Raw genomic sequence first — 18,334 nt, forward strand, 5'->3', positions numbered from 1 at the left:
TTAGGAGACCACTGATTTTCAAGGAAATTTAAGCTCTTCAGTCACCGATGCAAATTTAGGCTCCCAAGTAAATTGAGCAGATATGAAAATCTTGTTGCAGGACTCAGTGTGAAAAGTTTAACCCATCAAGTACAGAAACTGTAACACGGTCTGGACCTAAAGTGCTCTGTCTACCTTAGCTGTAATCTTTGCTTTAAAGACTGCAGCCTGTAAATTTAAAACCAATGATTGAAAGATGAAAATCTGGAGAAAACAAACAAACAGCCAATCAATCAAATAAAAAAAAAACATAACACTAAAATCTAGAGGGCAAATTTCTATTCTATGTCATGGCTTGGAAGCTAGGCAGTGGAAAAATGAATCTTGCCCATTATTAGTCTTTGAACCTCCCTGTTCAGTTAAGATTATAACCACCTAAAAAGCAGTATGCAGTAGTTAGTGAGTTGTTTTACCAGATAAAAGGTGCCTAACTGTGTAACACCATGGTCCTAGTGCTGGACCAGCATCCCTTGATTTAGTGATTAACATCATACTAAGAAAAAGTCCACAGGATATGGGGGCTCTGATTGGAAAAAGGTATAGCTTTTTCTCTTACTATACGCATCCTTCCATGTCTTCTACTGAACACAATACTTATTGTAGAACAGTAAGTACTCCTAATAACAATTTTTTAGCTGGATAACTTCTTTGTATTTTCCTTAGAGCCAACTCTCTCGCTGCTGCAGTGCCTCAGATAGCCCACTCCAAGAAACTGCCGACACTGAGGTATATCAGCAACCCTTCAAGGGCCATCTGCTATTCTGCCTTGAGTAAGACAGCTTTGGAGAGCAGGCTTAACCCTGATATTTGGCTGCACAGCCACAGATGCAGCTTTGGGCGTATCTACAAAGACACATGAACTGAGAGAGCTCTGCAAATGTTCTGAAAACCCACCACAGTCAGTTCACACGTACCCATAGAGATAATTGCAGCAACCCTTTGCAAAAGCTGAGCCACTGGCAATCCAGCAGACAGCTCCAGGGTAAGTCAGTGCATGATAGTACAAAACTGTGTTTAATGGAGCTGAAATTCATGTGATTCTGCCTCGTTGTTGTATTTTTAACCATATTTGATAGTCTTAAAAATGATAAATACACCCTTGAGGGAAGTGCAGGAAAGTCCTCTCCTTCTTCCTAAGTACTATTGGCTTCAGACTACCATAGGAAATGTGTTGTTCTCTTTTTCACCTTCAAATTTAGGTGCAATTTTTTCCTCTTGAAACAGAAGCCCAGGGGGCAATTGGGTCTTCACGGGCACTTAGTAATTGCTTTGGTTTCTGTGGGTTAGCAATAGAACAGGTCAGAATTATTTTTTTTAATGAAAATGTGCATTTGTCACAACTGAAACTGTGGTAGAAAGGTCAGTTACAATGAAATTCCAGGCTTAAAATAGTTGAGAAGGAAAAGTGTTTTGAAATCACTGAAAGACATGTAGGTGTTTTTTTTTTTTTGTTTATTTGTTTCATAAAGCACTTAAAAGTGACTATTTTGAGATGTAAGTGACTTGAATAAGAACAAAAATCTATGTATGAACTAAAATAAAGCATGTCAGAATTAGCGAACAAAAAGATGTTCACTGAGCTCAACTTTTTGAAGGCAGAGTTGTGAGTCATTAAGCTTTTTAATTTTTCAGTGTTTTGTCACTCTTTAGAACAGTGAAACTTGCTTGCTTTTAAAATCAATGTCATTTTCATGGGAAGGGGAAAGCATTCTCCTTCTCACCCTGGAATGCAAATCTGAGACTGTGCATTAGCTCTAACTATAAATCCAGATGGACGTACATTTGATATTGCTTAAATTTATTGTGTTTATCATCAGTCCATTAAAATTGAGATTTTCAAAAAAATTTAGAATGACAGAAGGAGAAAAAAATCTAGTGAAGCTGAGCCTGAACTTTCCTTTTCCATTTTGTCTAGGCATCACTGAGTAAGAAGAATCTCACTGCAATATTGTACTGCATTCAAGTGCAGCATAATTTTTAGTAACTATAAATTTGCTAATGAATATTATCTATTTTGTAATGTGCACTTTTTTTTTTTTTATCCCATCACAAGCACAGTGTCTGACAGCTCAGCCAAGAAGCAAATGTTGTGTATGTGATCTCCCAGGTAAAGCTCCTTATTTTTCTGATAAGTTTAAAAGTATAAAAGTTTATAAGTATAAAGATAAATTTATAAGTATAAAACATATGTTATGTTTTATACCTGAATTTCTTACCTCAATGTGGTTGGAAGGAGCCCTGACATAGATCCCTGCTGGTGACAGAGTCTCAATGTTGGATAAACCATCTGTTCCAGAAAGGCCAATCACTAGGTTGTTTCTGATTCTGTTCCCCTTTCCCAGTCCTTCTCCTTAAAAATAAACAAACAAATAAATAATTATTATTACTAATAATAAAGAAAGATATGAATAGGGAAAAATATAAATATACCTGGACACACTCTACTGTGCACATCACAGAACTTTCTTGGTTTTGCAGTGCCTGCTTTGCTGGCATGGTGGACCTGGGAATTAGATTTGTGTGACTGTCCTTTGGTAAGTCACTGTCTGAAAAGCACTTAGAAATCTGTGTTAACAGAGAAGGCTGTGACATGGTCAAAGACTGCCATGGTTGATCACAGCGATGCATAGCATGGGAAGGGGAAGGCTGTGTGCTTCAGAAAGGTCAGAAGGCCACAGCAAAGATATAATAGAATTGTTCAGTTGTAAGGGATCTTCAAAGATCATCTAGTCCAACTGCCGACATTGGTGTGAACTGTATCCATGATTTGTGTCAATGATGTGACCAAGATTAGACCAGCACTGTAAATATGATAAAAAATAGTTTCAGCCACAAAGAGCCTACACTCTAATCAAACAAATACAGTCAGGCAAAAAAATACTACAATACATATTCTGCAAAGGTCAACAGAGACCACAATTCCACAATTCAATATGCAGAAAACCCAGTATGAAGAGTTATAAAGGAATATAACTGCAGACATATTTTGCCCTAAGTTTATGGAGAAATTAATAAAGGAACTATCATAAAGCACATTTTACATCTGGGAGAGAAAAGAAGAAAAAAAAATAAAAAAAAAAAAAAATGAAGAGCTTCTAAGTGATTCCACCTATGGGTACACAGGCAAAATTGTATCTCCCACATCTCCATACACTGCCCCACTTATATATAAGAAAAAGTCTAAAACTGTCACAACCCTGCATAAAAGTGGAAGTTCCCCATTCCTAAATGTGAAACATGAGAAGAGAAAGGAAAATCACTCAATTGATCACACAACTCAGAGACATGGGGTACTCCAGAACAGTACTGAATTGGGAAGAAATACATATACATAAATATACATAAACATATATCAATATATATATATCCTTTTACACTACACCATGAAGAAATGTACCACCCAGTGACAAATAGTGGACAGACCCATGCACAGGTCAACTCCAAAAAATGACACATCAGCACATGTCCCCCTACTCTGTTGGTGTGAAAGCAGAATACAAAGTGAATCATCTCTGTTTGGCCCACACCAGGAGCAAATAAAATCTACTTAGTTTTGTTTTATCAAAAAGAAATTATCTTCGACTATACCTGCTCTGGTACTATCCCAGATACAGATCCCTTCCCCAGTCATTAATTCCCTAAATGTAAACTGTAGCAAAACATATGAGCTCTTGTTTTGGAGAGAAGAGTAATTACTTTTAGCTTTCCTCACAGTTTTTTGAGCCTTTCTCCATTTTTGGAATAGTATCCATTTAGGAAATATTTCCTTTCCAGGTTATATTTACTACAAATAATGCCACTACCAGAGCATAAGCAGGGTCCTAAAGCAGTCCTTTTGACAGCCATATGGGTTTGTGAGATGGCAAAAAGGATCTTGGCTTCCAAGCTGAGACCTGGTATGTCAATTAATTCTAAGCCCAGAGCGACTTTTTATGACTGTCTTGCAAAACCCCTGAAAATACGGGTTTTAGATGAAATCACTGAGGGATTCTGGAGCTGCAAACAGCCAGCTATAATAAATATTCCTTCACAGGCAACAAAGTGATATATAAATTCATCCATCAGACCCTCTGGAGCTGCTGACAGTGAAGCCATTAAAGACATCTTGGGGTAAGGTGTATTCAGGCTGAAACTTCAAAGGAAATGTTCAGCTCAGCCCAGAGTCCTTTAAGCCAGAAGCATGTCCTAGCACAAGTGAGCCAAGGTGTCCCAGCAGGACGGAGATCTTGTTCTGCTTCCCCACAGCCATAAGGACTCTGTGTCTCACCTTTGGCAAGTCATCGCATCTCTCTGGGCCAGCTCTCTTCATCTGCAAGATGTGTACAGTTGCTCTTCTCTTATTGGTCTCCTCTGTTTAATTTGTAATTTATCACATCCTATTATGTTTATATACAGAACTTAGCATAGGGACTCTCTGTGTGAGGGGAACTGAAGGCTTTTTTTATCTCTGTTTATCTTAAAATTGGTCATTTCTTATCCTACCTCTGATGGAGACAAAAATCAAGCTTTATCTTTAGGTATTCAGGCAACATGAGATCCCAGCAGAAGATGCTGCAAGTCAGTCTCCTGATGGTTAGTTAGGAGAAATATTTTGTTGTTTAACAGTTTTGTTGCTCCAAGCTCCAATTTATTTAAGAGCTAAATCCTCTGCTTAACTTTTAACATATGCTTTCACTCCATTATCTTCAATGTCAAATGACTGAAGTTAAAGGTAAGTATGCTTTTAAATGCCTCACTGAACTGGGGTCTTAAATATTGCATAATGGTGCTCTTCTACAGAGAGATAAATCAATTCCCTAAAAACAAATATCCTTCTAGTTGTACACTGTGGGGAAAAAAAAAAAAAAAAAAAAAAAAAAGATCCAAGTGAAGACTGACCTGAAGAAATAGAGAGTATATGTATGGACAAACAGAAATAACTGATAGGAGTTGCATGAGGAATACTGAGAGCTTTATTCCAGATTCCCTTATACCAGGAAAAGTGGAAGATGTGATTAAAGTCATCAGGGTGCAGTTAAGGATCCTTTTCTCCAAAGACATTTTCATGCAAATGATCATCAGCACATGTTGCTGTTACATGTTGGATAGATATTTTCCTGCCGCACTTACCCAGTAGAAGCCCATGGCCTGAAATGTTATAGAAGACATTACTGTCCACACTGAGGTTTGAGATCCCGGCCAGATGGAGTCCTTGGCCAAAGGAGTCCAAAACAGAGCAGCCATGTATGTAAGAGTCTGGAAAGAAAATAGTACTGTGAGCAAAAAGCATATTGCATTTTGAAGGGTGGGAGAATTTTCTATTAGCTCCTCATCCTTTGATGCTGTGCAGTTAATGCTTTTCACTGCCATAAGACTGACCAGTTGTAACTGGCCACCCTTGCTCATCTTTGCAGGTCTTTGCCAACAGGTAGGCATCGCTGAGATGACCACAGCGGAGAAGAGGGGCCCTGAGTGTAGAAATGGGTTATTTGAGGCATCCATTATTATGAGGCAGGAAGAGATTCAAGTGAAAGGATACAGCAGTATCCTATGAGTGAGCTATGTTATGAGCTCAGGAAATTGGGTGATTGAATTGACTGAGTTGGGCCTGAAGGAAATGAGGAACATCTCAGAAGGGCAGCGAGTACAGATCAGGTATCTTGTAAAACTTGTCTAGCCAGGCATGGTGACCTGCCCACTGGATTCCAGGATCATCTCCAGGGCTGCTTTTGGCCACCAGGAAGCCTAGATCCTCACACAGTGATGAATCAGGCATAAGGAAGGCAAAGTTGTGGGTTAACTGAAGGGGAAAGTCCAATCTAGAACCCTTAAAACATTTGAGCTGACCTAACTTGCTCCCATCACCACCAGTCTTCAGAGACCTCATTGCCACTTCCACAGAGATGAATTTTGTGCTTACCTAAGAACCAGTCAAAACAACTAAGTACATTCCTTAACTTTCAGGTCATATAATTACATTTTGGCTTATGCTCCTGAACATCCCTGAGACAGCTTTGGGCTTCATTGTGGTATATTAGGGCTTTCAATTCCAGAGTTGGAAGTGGCACACTGACTAGAGAAAAGGAGATGGAGGGGAGGCCTCATGGTGGCCTGCAGCTCCCTCACGAGGGGAGCGGAGGGGCAGGCGCTGAGCTCTGCTCTCTGGGGACAGTGACAGGACCCGAGGGAACGGCATGGAGCTGGGACAGGGCAGGGTCAGGCTGGGTGTGAGGGACAGGCTCCCCAGGGACGTGGTCACAGCACCAAGCCTGGCAGAGTTCAAGAAGCATTTCGACAACTCTCTCAGACATAGGGTCTGGTTTTGGGTCATGCTGTGCAGACCCATCTTTGGGCAGGAAAAGGTAGATAATGTGAGCTCATTTGGGCCTGTCTCCAGAGCAGCTGCCTCACCTGCCATCTGTGCATCACCAGCAACTGTCAGAGCACTGTGGTGCTGCCCAAACGTTTGGCCCATGTGGTGGAATTGGACCCCCTCCACCTGCAGCCGACTTGACTCTCCCTGGAAAGCTTCCACAATGACAATGGCCCCCAGGTCCCGGGACCCCAGCTGCCTCTCACTTCGCTTGTACAGACAGCTGCAGTCACCTGGAATACAAGACGGCAGGAGGTATCAGCATGACATCTTTGTGGTGACCATGACCTTCAAGCCACGTCATGAGACCCACCACACCAACTCAGTGAACTCCTGTCTCCAGCAGCAACCTTAAACACATGCCCAAAGACAATCTGCCACAGGCGAGCAGGTTTGATACTCCTCCTGAGTACTTTCACAATTTCTTCCCCTAGAGTGTGGACTTTTTTGATATTTTTTTTTATTAAAACCAGCAGGAAGCTGTGGCAGTTATATGCTTTGGAAAGGTCCTTGTGTTCAATTTTAAATAGGCCTATGCACAGGGATGATGTATTTGACATTGATTTACCTTGGGTGAGGTTCTTGAAAAGAGGATTGGGCACGGTTATACTGAACTAAGCTGAAATGAGAACATTTTGAAATTTCTTTAAAACTCTCTCTCTCCTGACTGTCCCTGCAGATGGGTGAGGAAACATTACTTCCCACAGTCTGAAGGCAAGGAGAGGAAACCATAGGGCTGGGAATGAATCAACATTCATCAAATGTGTCCTTTCACAGGTCTGTGCTTAGGACATTTTGGTACAAGGGGATTCAGACTTGAAAATATAACTTGGGTCTGCTTACAGTCAGTAATACTCATTTTTTTCTTTTAAAGAAAGTAAATTAACCAATAAAAAATAAAAATAAAAAATAAAATCACTGCCTCCTCATCTTCTGGTGACTCCACTGAGAAATCCTCCTATACATTAATGCAAATAAAAACCTCAAACAGCTCAAACAGTTAGCACATTTCAGAGACTATATTTATGAGTTCCACACAAAATGGACCATAAATCCATGAGTAATATAAGCAGTTGGCTGCTGGATATCAAATGAAGTCTTGTGTCACAGTCTGAATGCCCAAGGCATTTTATTTTTAAAGGAAGACTTATACCTGGGTTGCCAGATAACCTAACTCTCCTTAAATTATAATCACTGTGTCTGACTCCATTTCCTCACCTGCTGGTGTAAATCAGGAAGCCATTCGTCAAACTTCATTGTGTTTCACAAATGTAAAACCAAAGGAGAATTGAGATGCCAATTGTTTCACCACTGCTACTAAATGCTACAAGAAATCATCACCTGGTTTTGTTTTTTGGTATCCCTAAGCACTAAACTACATCTTAATATTTTATACCAATGAGTACAACAAGCATCAGGCTGCTTTGTTTTTCCTTCTTCTTAAAGTGACTAAATAGTAAACACAATTAAAAATTTAATATATTATGTACACTGAAATATGTGTTCAGAAGATACTTTCTTTTCTACACCCTTAGGCTCAGGCAAAACTAAGGGGTCTTTCCCAAGGTGGCTTGAAACAACAATGTGAAAATATTACATCTGAGATATTACAATGAAATGCACTTCAACTCCCAAGACTTCATACTTCAATGTCAAATAATGTTTGGAAAGATAAAATTGATTTCCTGGCACTGGTACGTCTCAAAGTTACCCTATTAAGAAATATTTCTAATACACAGTGATACCACGATGTGGTTTTAACAAAGCAGTTCTACTCCCCAGTATGCTTCTGTTACAAAAGACCTCCTCACCTCTTGCAACACCTGCTTTTGCACACTCTCTGAGGTGGGCCCTCCTCTCCCTTGTGACATTCCCTTGAACAACAACCCTTCTGCTAATCAGTGCCACCACAGCAGTCAAAGGCAGGCTCTGCCCATTCACCCTTTCCTCTCCAACGTTGTGGGAGTACCTAGAGAAAGACATAAGGAAGGCACAAAAGCATCTGCAGCTAACGAAGAGCAGGAATGATGTTTACTGTAAGCTGAAGTATGAACCCAGCCATCCAAATTCGGAGCTGGTATCAGTCATCTTCTCACAGTTGACAGTGGCTTATCTAATGCATCTATGTATATGGACTATATATATTTTTCCTTTGCTGATGTTATTTTCATCTTGTCTATCATGTTCACAAATTCTCCTTAGATTATGTACGTTTACACCAAAATATTTCAGTATTTGAATTTCCTTCGTCTTCCCAAAACACACTGTGGCGACAAACATAAGTATTTTCTTCATCAAACCCCACATATTTCTAGCAAGAAATTGTACTATTGGCTTTCACGAGTATCAGAGTTAGGCTGCCTCCCAAACAGAGAAGATACTTCAGCACTGGTTATGATGTAAGAAGTACAGAGAAGGGCGACGAAGCTGGTGAGGGGCCTGGAGAATAAGTCCTACGAGGAGCGGCTGAGGGAGCTGGGCTTGTTCAGCCTGGAGAAAAGGAGGCTCAGGGGCGACCTTATCGCTCTCTACAGGTACCTTAAAGGAGGCTGTAGTGAGGTGGAGGTTGGTCTGTTCTCCCATGTGCCTGGTGACAGGACAAGGGGGAATGGGCTTAAGTTGAGCCAGTGGAGTTTTAGGTTAGATGTTAGGAAGAACTTCTTCACTGAAAGGGTTGTGAGGCACTGGAACAGGCTGCCCAGGGAAGTGGTGGAGTCACCATCCCTGGAAGTCTTTAAAAGACGTTTAGATGTAGAGCTTAGTGATATGGTTTAGTGGGGACTGTTAGCGTTAGGTCAGAGGTTGGACTCGATGATCTTGAGGTCTCTTCCAACCTAGAAATTCTGTGATTCTGTGATTCTGTGAAGTATAGTTTGGCTAAAGTCTCCATGCACAGAAAACAAAGAGAGCACAAACAGCCAAGATAATGTTCAGCGGAAACCCGAAGCAGTATTTCCATACTGAAGTAATTCACTTTGAATGTTTTGTTAATTAACTTAAACAATTCAGTAAAGAGAGATGGTTTTTTTTGTTTTGTTTTGTTTTTTAATTATTTTTAACAGAATCAGACACTTTTGGGAAAAAATGCACTTACTCAAGAAAATAACTTTACAGGAAAAATTCTTAGTCAACCCCACACTAAAGCCTCTACTGGCCATCAGTGTTTTCTGCTTCAAAGGTTTCTGAGTTCATGGTTATAATACAGGATTTAAACACAGTCAGAGGCATTCAGGATTGAACACCCACTAGCTTTAGGGGGAGAGAGAAACCAAAATATCTCTGACCACCTTTTTTAAAAGGATTTATATAGCTATTATATCCCACAGGAAACTGCAATTCCTCATCTCGACCAAATTTTCTCCTGTTTTCGCTCTCTGCTATAGAAATCCCCTGGGCCCTGGAAAGGATACCTGAGGGGTGATCTGAGGTAGATCACAGTGTTGTTTACAGATTCAATAATGGCTATTTCTTCTTGCTGCTGTACATCTCCAAGGCCCGTCCTTCCTACAATGATTTCATCACCAGGATGCCAGTCAACATGTTCCTGGAGTACTAATCGCGTGTCGTTAGCAAGAGCTGATGATTTCAACTGTGTGAAAGCTACTTTGGGCATCCAGCCTGAAAGGAAAAAAAAAAAAAAAAGTTAAAAAAAAGTCAACAGACACCAAAAAAAGAGCAGAAAACAAGCAGGAAACACTGCCTCACTTCGATCATCTCATAGTCATTCATTTCTCTTCACTAATGTGTAGGAGAGAAGGGATTGCTCCTACAAAAGGTGATTTGTGCACATCTGTTTGGATCAGAAGTTGCACTTAACATCTTCATTTCATTTCTTCTGTCTTTATTGTTCCCAAACAGCTGAAAAATATTCTAGAAAGGAGTTCGTTCAAAAGGTAGTGGGGGCTGAGGTTTGGATTCATTCCCCCAGACTGACTTCCCTGTGTGAGAAACACCTTCTTCCTAAGCATCTTTATAACGAACAGAGAAAAACACTCTCTGCAGGGACCATTATCCTTCACTGAGTACAAAAAAAGTACTTTTAATTATCATATTCCCCAATCAAATATCCAAAATGAGACACAATGAATCTAGGCCTACAAGAAACTTGCATTCAGAAAAATATATGCTTCTATTAGTAACTTTTTAATGACATAGGGACAGAAAAACATCACTACTTTTAAAAAACTTTAGTAACACCAGGTCATTTTCACACTGCCTCCAAACCAAGGGGTCATTCTTTGAGATCTTAGCTTAAGTGCTTACCAGATCATGCAATTAAACCAATTAGATGCAAAATCAAACACAAGACTAAAATGTCTAGCATGCAACCAGCCTCTTTTCAAAGAGTTGACAAAAAAAAAAAAAAAAAAAGTTGATGGTCCTTTTTTACTGCTTGATTTGTATGGTAGAGACTGGACATGTGATTGGGTCAGCATGAAATTATGCGATGGTGGAAACAGGATTCTGCAGATGCCTAGAAGTGTATCTCAGCCTGTTTCCAGAGCTGAAAACACAAAGACTTTCACGGAAAAAGCCTCCTCCATGGGTGGTGTTTCTCAAGGTGTCTGCCTCAGTTGCATCTGGGTAAGGAAGAACAAAATCTAGAGGTTCCAAGGAAGGGAATGATAATACCTAGCACAAAAACTGTTGGACTTCATGCCTTTTTAAATACAAAGCAACCAGTGTGAATACATGATTTTCATGTATTCACAATACATGTGAATACATCTGTTGGGATGACAGCAGGGTAAAGAAGATCCCCCTACATCAGCCACCACTGCAAGGCATTAGCAAGGTTACAACTGCATATTCCCAAATACCCTCCTGCTTGTTGGACATACTACCAAGGCTGCGTGCAATGAGCCCCAGTCCCAGCAAACTTCATGACATTTCACTCTCCCTTCTTTGCTTCATGAAGCTTGCTTTAACTCTTGACATCCCCTTTTGCCTAACAGGCTTTGGAACAGGTTGTTCCAGAAAGATCCGACACACCGAACACCATCAGGGGAGGGAGCATGTGCCTCACACACCTTCTTTTAGTATATTTTTCCTTCCCTCCTTTGCAATAGATCATAATTTACCTTTAGCCCACAGCAAGTTACTGTCCTCCTCAGTTGTACTGTAGAAAAGTAATAACACCAGAAATCACTGAGGGTAGAGGTTGCGTCCAATAAATCATTTTCAAATTATTTTAAGCAAGCTTCTCTCTCTATTTCCTGTTTCACTTTCTGGTTGCTTATACTCTAGTGTCCCAATTCTTCTTTCCTTAATGAAGGTGAAGATAAGGAGTAGCACCCCCAAGTCAATGAATTCACAGCAGAATGAGAGAAGAAAGAATCGAGTCTTGATACTCTGTCATCCTGAAGCATATTTGAACACCTGTTCTGTGTGTAGATGAGATGATGAACATCTAAACCCAGATGAGATACCTCTGGTTGATTAACTTTTCTTTTTCTTAAAGCAGAATTGAAATTTCTTCACTTAGAGCTTAGCAAATCCTTGAGACATCCCTCACCTAATGTGCTTTAGTTCATATCATAGAATTGTTCTGGAATGCATGATATGGTTTTCCTTCAAATTAAACTAAAACAGAAGCTACAATCCAGTAGGACATATAATACACTCCAGTCTTAGACCTTCCCTATCTGTACATCCAGGTTTCCTTTTTAGAGAAGGGTGGTGCATTCCCTGAAGCATCCCAAGATGCAGATTCTGATTTTTGGCATATGAAAATTTGGGCCAGAATTACTTATTGTGTAGGCAAGGTTATAGGCAATGTTGCAAGCAGAAGAATCATTGGCTGTGTTTCAGCTGGCTCAGTGTTTGCACCAAGAAGAGAGGAATCAATACAGGGAGCATTTATGGGAGCACACAGAGACACAGACTGCTCCAGAAATGCATTCAGTCCACCCCAGTGTGGTTGGCAGAAGTAGCAGGAATGAATCACCCTTTCAAGGTGCTCATCTCCTTCCAGTTCAGAGCTGATGTGATACAAAGAGTGGGAGGATACTGGTGCAAAGGGAAGAGATAGGACATTTGAAGTAGTGAGAGAGCCTTCTTGATGACCCTTTCTGGTTGTCTTGAGGCAAGTACTGACAGCTTCATTTCATCTTCCCCTCATTGAACATCCTGGGATGGTAAGTACTGTTCATGTATTAAATTAATACTTTCCTTAGAAGAGGCCTACAAATCAATAATACTGAAATATCAAGTATTTAGTACATTTTTAAGAATAACCTCGTGCTTGTATGCAATCGTCATCTGAGACAGAAAGGAATATCAGAGAGAACACAGAAGTGGCCATCCCATCCTTCTCAGAAAGTCCTAACAATTCCTTGAGGGGAAGCAAGAGAGGGCAGTAGAGAGCAGTCATTAATTCAAGGAGAGCTGCACACTGTTGGAGGAATCCCTTTCCATCAGCATCCTGCAACTTTATGCCAGTACAAACGGAATGCAACTTGCTAAGAACCAAAAGGTAGCACATTTTGTCCCCTCTGCACAAAGAATGACACCTTGTATGTCTCCCTCTTCAACAACCACAGCTGACTCAAAAAAAAAAATCCTCTTGATATCTGCCTACATGCATTCTTTTACTAGCAGCAATCTCATCATCATTATTCATTTACCTTCTTTCATTGAGTGAACCTCATGAATTTTTAGGACTCCCATAAAAACAAACAACTGACAGCAGCCATCTGCATGTTGAGCAGCATAGAGTTTTTCTCCAGTGCTGGACATTTTGCTCGTAATACCAATTCATGTGCATGCGTTAGTGTGTGTGTTTGTGTGCATCTGTGTCCAGGCACACAACTGCCTCCCATTGTGTACATCTGTCACATACATACTACAGCAATCATTACAAAAACACTGCTGGGCAACAACTCTTATCATTAAGAGGTGCAAATCACCGTTTTGCATTCAAAATAAGCTCTATTAGAACAGGCCTGGTTAAGGCTTTTTTCCACTTCCAGGTTCAGAAACAAAATTTGTTATGGAAAATATCTCCAAGTATTCCTATTCCAAAAGAAGAGTATTAAAACTTCTCCTCCTGACCTCCCCTCCCCCCCCCCCCCCCCCTTTTTATTTACATTTACCTCTTATTGAGCTCTCAGCCTTCTTCTCTGTCTCCCATTCCAGTTTTACCTTTTTTCCCAGCTGTTTTGCTGGGATGAGGTATTTTTGTCTTTATATGTAAGATTTCTTACTTCCAATTTTCAACGCTTATAGTACATTTTATTAGGAAAAAATATATATGTTTGTATTTTTTTTTTTAATGGCAGTTTGGATGTCTGATTATCCTCTAGCTGCTGTTCCAGAAAGACATAGATAGGTCTGATGTAGGTTCTATGCTGGGTCTCAGCAAGTACCAATATGCACTCTTTAAATGAATCGGGGAATTTAGGAATCTATTTAAGTCTGAATAGTGACTAAAGAAACTCCACAGGTCAGCCAGCATCTTGTTCTGTTTCACTCAGGAGCTCTTCTAATTCATCTCTGGTGGGAGCAGGATTGTTCCCTTTATGTCTGGATCTCCAAACCTTCCATAGCTGCCAAATCCACAAGGATCTGGAAATCACACAGCAGTCACTAGTCACAGCAGACAGCCAAATCAAATTGCTCCTGCTTCTTGAAGAAGTTGCCAGGCTCCTGTTCACCTACAAGAGGTGGGCTGACTGGTTAGGGTTCACCACTGGTTGGAGGTGGTTCTGCATCCACCTTCTACACAGGCAGGAGAAATGTGCTGATGAACATCTCAGGAGGGCATGATCTCCATCCTGGAGTCAACCCTTGATTCCCAGAGGTCTTCAGCAGCTTTTCTCCTTCAAACAACCAATGGACTCTCTCTACAAAGATCATGTATAGCTAAAAGAGGATCCCCAGAATGATAACCCCTTTCACTGAATTCAGCCTGCAGGGTAGGGTCACCCTTTGGAGGCCCAGAACCTTCTGTCTTGTTTCCCTTTGAAAATAAACTTGATTTCAAGAAAAAACAAAAAAAAAAAAAAAAAAAAAAAAAAAAAAAAAAAAAAAAAAAACCTTGCAGGAAAAGAAAATGACCCTCAGTGACTGGAACTGGGTTGTGCAACAGGTAAATAAATGACTTGTTTCAGGGTGGAAGGTTTAAAAGACCAACAGTCATGGAATATTTAAGTAATTTCTTCCCTCCAAAAGCACTGCAAGCAGAAACACTCAAAAGTGCTGAAAAACAGATGAATCTGTATCACTCCTTAATTATTGAACTCATTTTTAATAATTAACTGAGCTCAGATTGGAAGAAAACACATCTTGAGATCTAAAGCAGGACAGCCTTCATGCTAAGGGGACAGGACAGACCCTTTAGAAACAAAATGCTATTGCAGGCAAAGGAGGAAACGAACATTTTACCAAGTGACTTGATGGAAACACACTTAAAAGCTGAGCAGAACCAAGTTATCAAATGGCAACCCAAAAACGAGAGTGACTTGAAAACAAATTCCAAAGTCAAAATTAATCACAATTTGTAGCATAAAGAACATCGTGGCTCCAGGACTCCGGTTAATGCTTCCTGTCAGAAGCATAATGTGGACATGCAGTCAAGTATAGGCTCAGTATCATTATTAAGAATAAGAACAAGGTAATTCTGTTGTGTGTAATGATGTTGTCTTTTCCATGTCGAGTATAGAAAAAGAAAAATGCTATCAATATAATTTCTTACAGTCCCTCAATAAAACATTGTATAAATCCATGTAGGATGCCATATGACATCACTGATTTTTCTTACTTCTAAGAGCTTCAAACAGAGATAAGAATTTGGGCTGTACAGAAATGTCTCAAAATCCCATCAAATCTTCACAAACACAGCAAGGTATGTCTGAGCATACTTATCTCTAGGGATACAAGAAAGTCTGTCTACAGTCTAAGATTTTTTGGAAAAGGTGCTGTCACCTAGCATAAGATACCCAGGGAACCTCCTGTCCAATCCTCACAGCAACCAGTGTGAGGAACAACCAGAATTACGCAGAGCTGGAGAGTCTGGATTACAAACAGCAGCGTAGGTAGAAAGCAGACTCTTGAAATGACTTTAAATACAAGACTGACTCCATCCCTAAGCCTGCCACAGGACCATTGGTCTTTCTCCCAGAAGCTGTTTAAATGATTCAAACAATCATCCTCTTCTAGATGCATTGCATGGGACTGCAAGCTTTGAACCCTTCTCTGAGTACACAGGGCCAGAATCCTGCTACATCTCTCCACTCCTATTTACCATAAATTAATTAACTCAGGTTATGAACGTAGACTTGGTTTGCAGTGTTGACAGACTATAAAGCTCTTTACACCTTTTGACGGTTTCCTGGAGCTTTAAAGTTGAGGTAATGAGATCTCTTTATACCACAAAAGGAATTTATAAGAACTGCAGGGCTCAGACACACAATCTACTTACCGTTACTATACAAGTTATTCTGCAGATAATCTGTCAATCTGTTGCAGCTACATTGTAAATCTTTAGTGTAAATGAGAATAAGATCTTTCAATTCCCATGAACAAAGCAAAAAGAAACAAGCAGTTTACATTTCCCCCAAACAAAGGAATGTTGCAAGAGACAGAGTCAAAAATGTAATTCAACGTATTACAGTGATGATAAAAAATAAAAAATAGAAAAGGCAAAAACAGAAAACAAAACAAAACAAAACAAAAACACAATATAGTCTCTGGTAATAAAAAGCAACACAATTTACTGCAGCATTTCAGGTGTCAGATGGCCTAAGGAATCCAGCTTTCTCTCCACTGTCATATTCCCTTATTATTAACTTTTCTTTATCCAGATTGAACTGCCCATTCAAATTTAGCTTGTCTATTCCAAAAATTTCCAAATGTCAAAGTGATAAATGGCAATACAGCCATGGGAAATGGCTGCTTAAAAAAAAAAAATAAAAAAAAAAATAAGATCCAGGACAGAGACTTTCTGATGCTGCTGATTCATAGTTAATAAAATAAATAAATAAATAAAATCAATTTAAAAACTACCTTAAGTTAAAAGTAATAGGATAATAGGATAATAGGATACCTTTTCCAGAAAGCCTTCCTGCCTTCCTGGTCTGTGTTTCTACAGCCCCTTTTGGTCTAATAGACCTCAAAGCTCTGGATCCTTAAGTTAAGGACAAGGAGAAATTGTGTCATGACATGAACTTGGATTTGGTAGAATAGAATAGAACAGAACAGAACAGAACAGAACAGTAGTTCAGTTGGAAGGGACCTGTCTTCGAGTCCAACTGTCAACCTCCTCAGGGCTAGCTAGAAGTTAAAGCATTTTCTTTTAAAACGTGCCACTTGCATGATCTCTAGCACTGGTTAGTCCAGTCATTGACCATAAAGTGGAGAGAATCAGAAAATGAAGAATAAGAGCTGCTTTCCTCCAGTTTCTTATTTACTTTAAAACATCCACCTGAAACATGAGCCCTCAGACGAGTTCTCTAGCACACATTCTCCACTTGAATGTCATCACCTTACTTTTGCCCTCCCCTAATTCCAGTCCAAGGTATACTCTCTAAGCATATGCACAACATTTCGAGCTGGTTTTGCAGTGAGAGTAGTCTGTTGTATTTTGTGTGTTTGTGTGCGTTCACGCTAGGCAGCTTCAAACGACAGGGATCACCTGTCTTCCACAGAAGAAAACTTCTGCAGAAATTCTACTTTTGGAATCATTAGACTGTTTTTGCTCTTTGTATTAATATCACTTTGGGGTTTTAGGGTTTTGATTTTTACTCTGTAAAAACACTACCTTTCACTAATGTGGAAATGTTGATATGAATCAGATATAGCATTAAAAACGGTACTGTGAAAGTCCAAATGAAAGCAAAATACTACAATTAAACACTTTTTCTTTTTCACAGTGGGGAGAAAAATCTGACATCATCTGAAAGAGAAGACAAAGTAAATCATTTTGATTTTCTTCAGTAGGAAATATCCTTGAAAAATGACCTAATCCTGCTAAATGTCTTCCCTTTTGTGAAACCAGTTTTCACCTTAAAACAGTTCCACCTAAGTATTCTTGAAGAGCACCCTCAAGAAAGCAAGGAGCATCTTACTGAGACCAGGAAGGGCTATGTGATCAAACAGGTCCACAAAAACTCTACGGAAACAGCTCACATCCAAAGGTGCCATGAAGGAAATCCTCTTTAAACTGACACCAGGAACAAAACGCTTCCAATGTGGCAGCCAACTACTGCATATTCTCCTAGAGAGCTGCACGCAGCTGTTAACATTTTGCATTATTGCCAGTTAATCTTTTGCCAGCAGGAGCGGTTACGCGGGATGGCATGATTGCTTCAATGCTAAAATCACTTTGCTACACCCCTGACACATGATGGAAGGGAATGAGACAAGCAGGAAAAGCAAAGATGAACCCAAAAGGAGGACTCTGCCTTGCTCAGCCTGCAGCACAGTGAAAACTCAGATCTGGGACCAAGTTTCTCAGCCTGCCAATGTTTGCAGGCTTTCTCCTGTCTTTGGTAGGAATTCAAATTTTTGTTGTTAGCTTCTCTCCCTCCACCCAGTCTCCTGGTTGAAGTTGGAGCCAGAGTTGCAGGGCATGTTTCAATGTTATATTCAAAGGTTTAAAAGACAACTATTTGATCATACAGACTTTGTGTTTGTAGTAACCTACAGACCTTCCCTCTCTGCAAAGAAACACAAGCTACATATTAGCTACACTCAGTCATTGACCATCTCCCCATGCCCTTTACATCCCATCAATTGTTTCCCTCATTAAGATAAGCACCAAAATATGGAGTGAGTGGTTTAAGTTTAAATCAAAGATGATCAATGTGTTTCTGCTAGAAAGAAGGGCAAGCTATGAAAGACACAGCATCTCTCCCTGAGCTCAGCTTTACACGATCTGTTTTGTTTTTTTTTTTTCTCCCCATCTGCTAGGTCTTTAAAATCTAATGGTCATCTTACATTTGT

General features: G+C 39.9%; 1 protein-coding gene across 1 annotated transcript in view; it reads right to left on the reverse strand.

Annotated features, from left to right (window-relative positions):
* PKHD1 (PKHD1 ciliary IPT domain containing fibrocystin/polyductin) overlaps positions 1-18,334 on the reverse strand; it is a 253,965-nt gene that overhangs the window by 133,024 nt on the left and 102,607 nt on the right. Inside the window, exons 37-41 of the mRNA XM_032185191.1 lie at positions 9,802-10,009; positions 8,203-8,360; positions 6,430-6,624; positions 5,149-5,274; positions 2,256-2,389 (exon numbers count right to left, since the gene is read on the reverse strand). Coding sequence (XP_032041082.1) covers positions 2,256-2,389; positions 5,149-5,274; positions 6,430-6,624; positions 8,203-8,360; positions 9,802-10,009 — 821 coding nt within the window. The remainder of the gene's footprint in view (positions 1-2,255; positions 2,390-5,148; positions 5,275-6,429; positions 6,625-8,202; positions 8,361-9,801; positions 10,010-18,334) is intronic.

This window comes from Aythya fuligula, chromosome 3, assembly GCF_009819795.1.
Source record: "Aythya fuligula isolate bAytFul2 chromosome 3, bAytFul2.pri, whole genome shotgun sequence".
NCBI lineage: Eukaryota > Metazoa > Chordata > Aves > Anseriformes > Anatidae > Aythya > Aythya fuligula.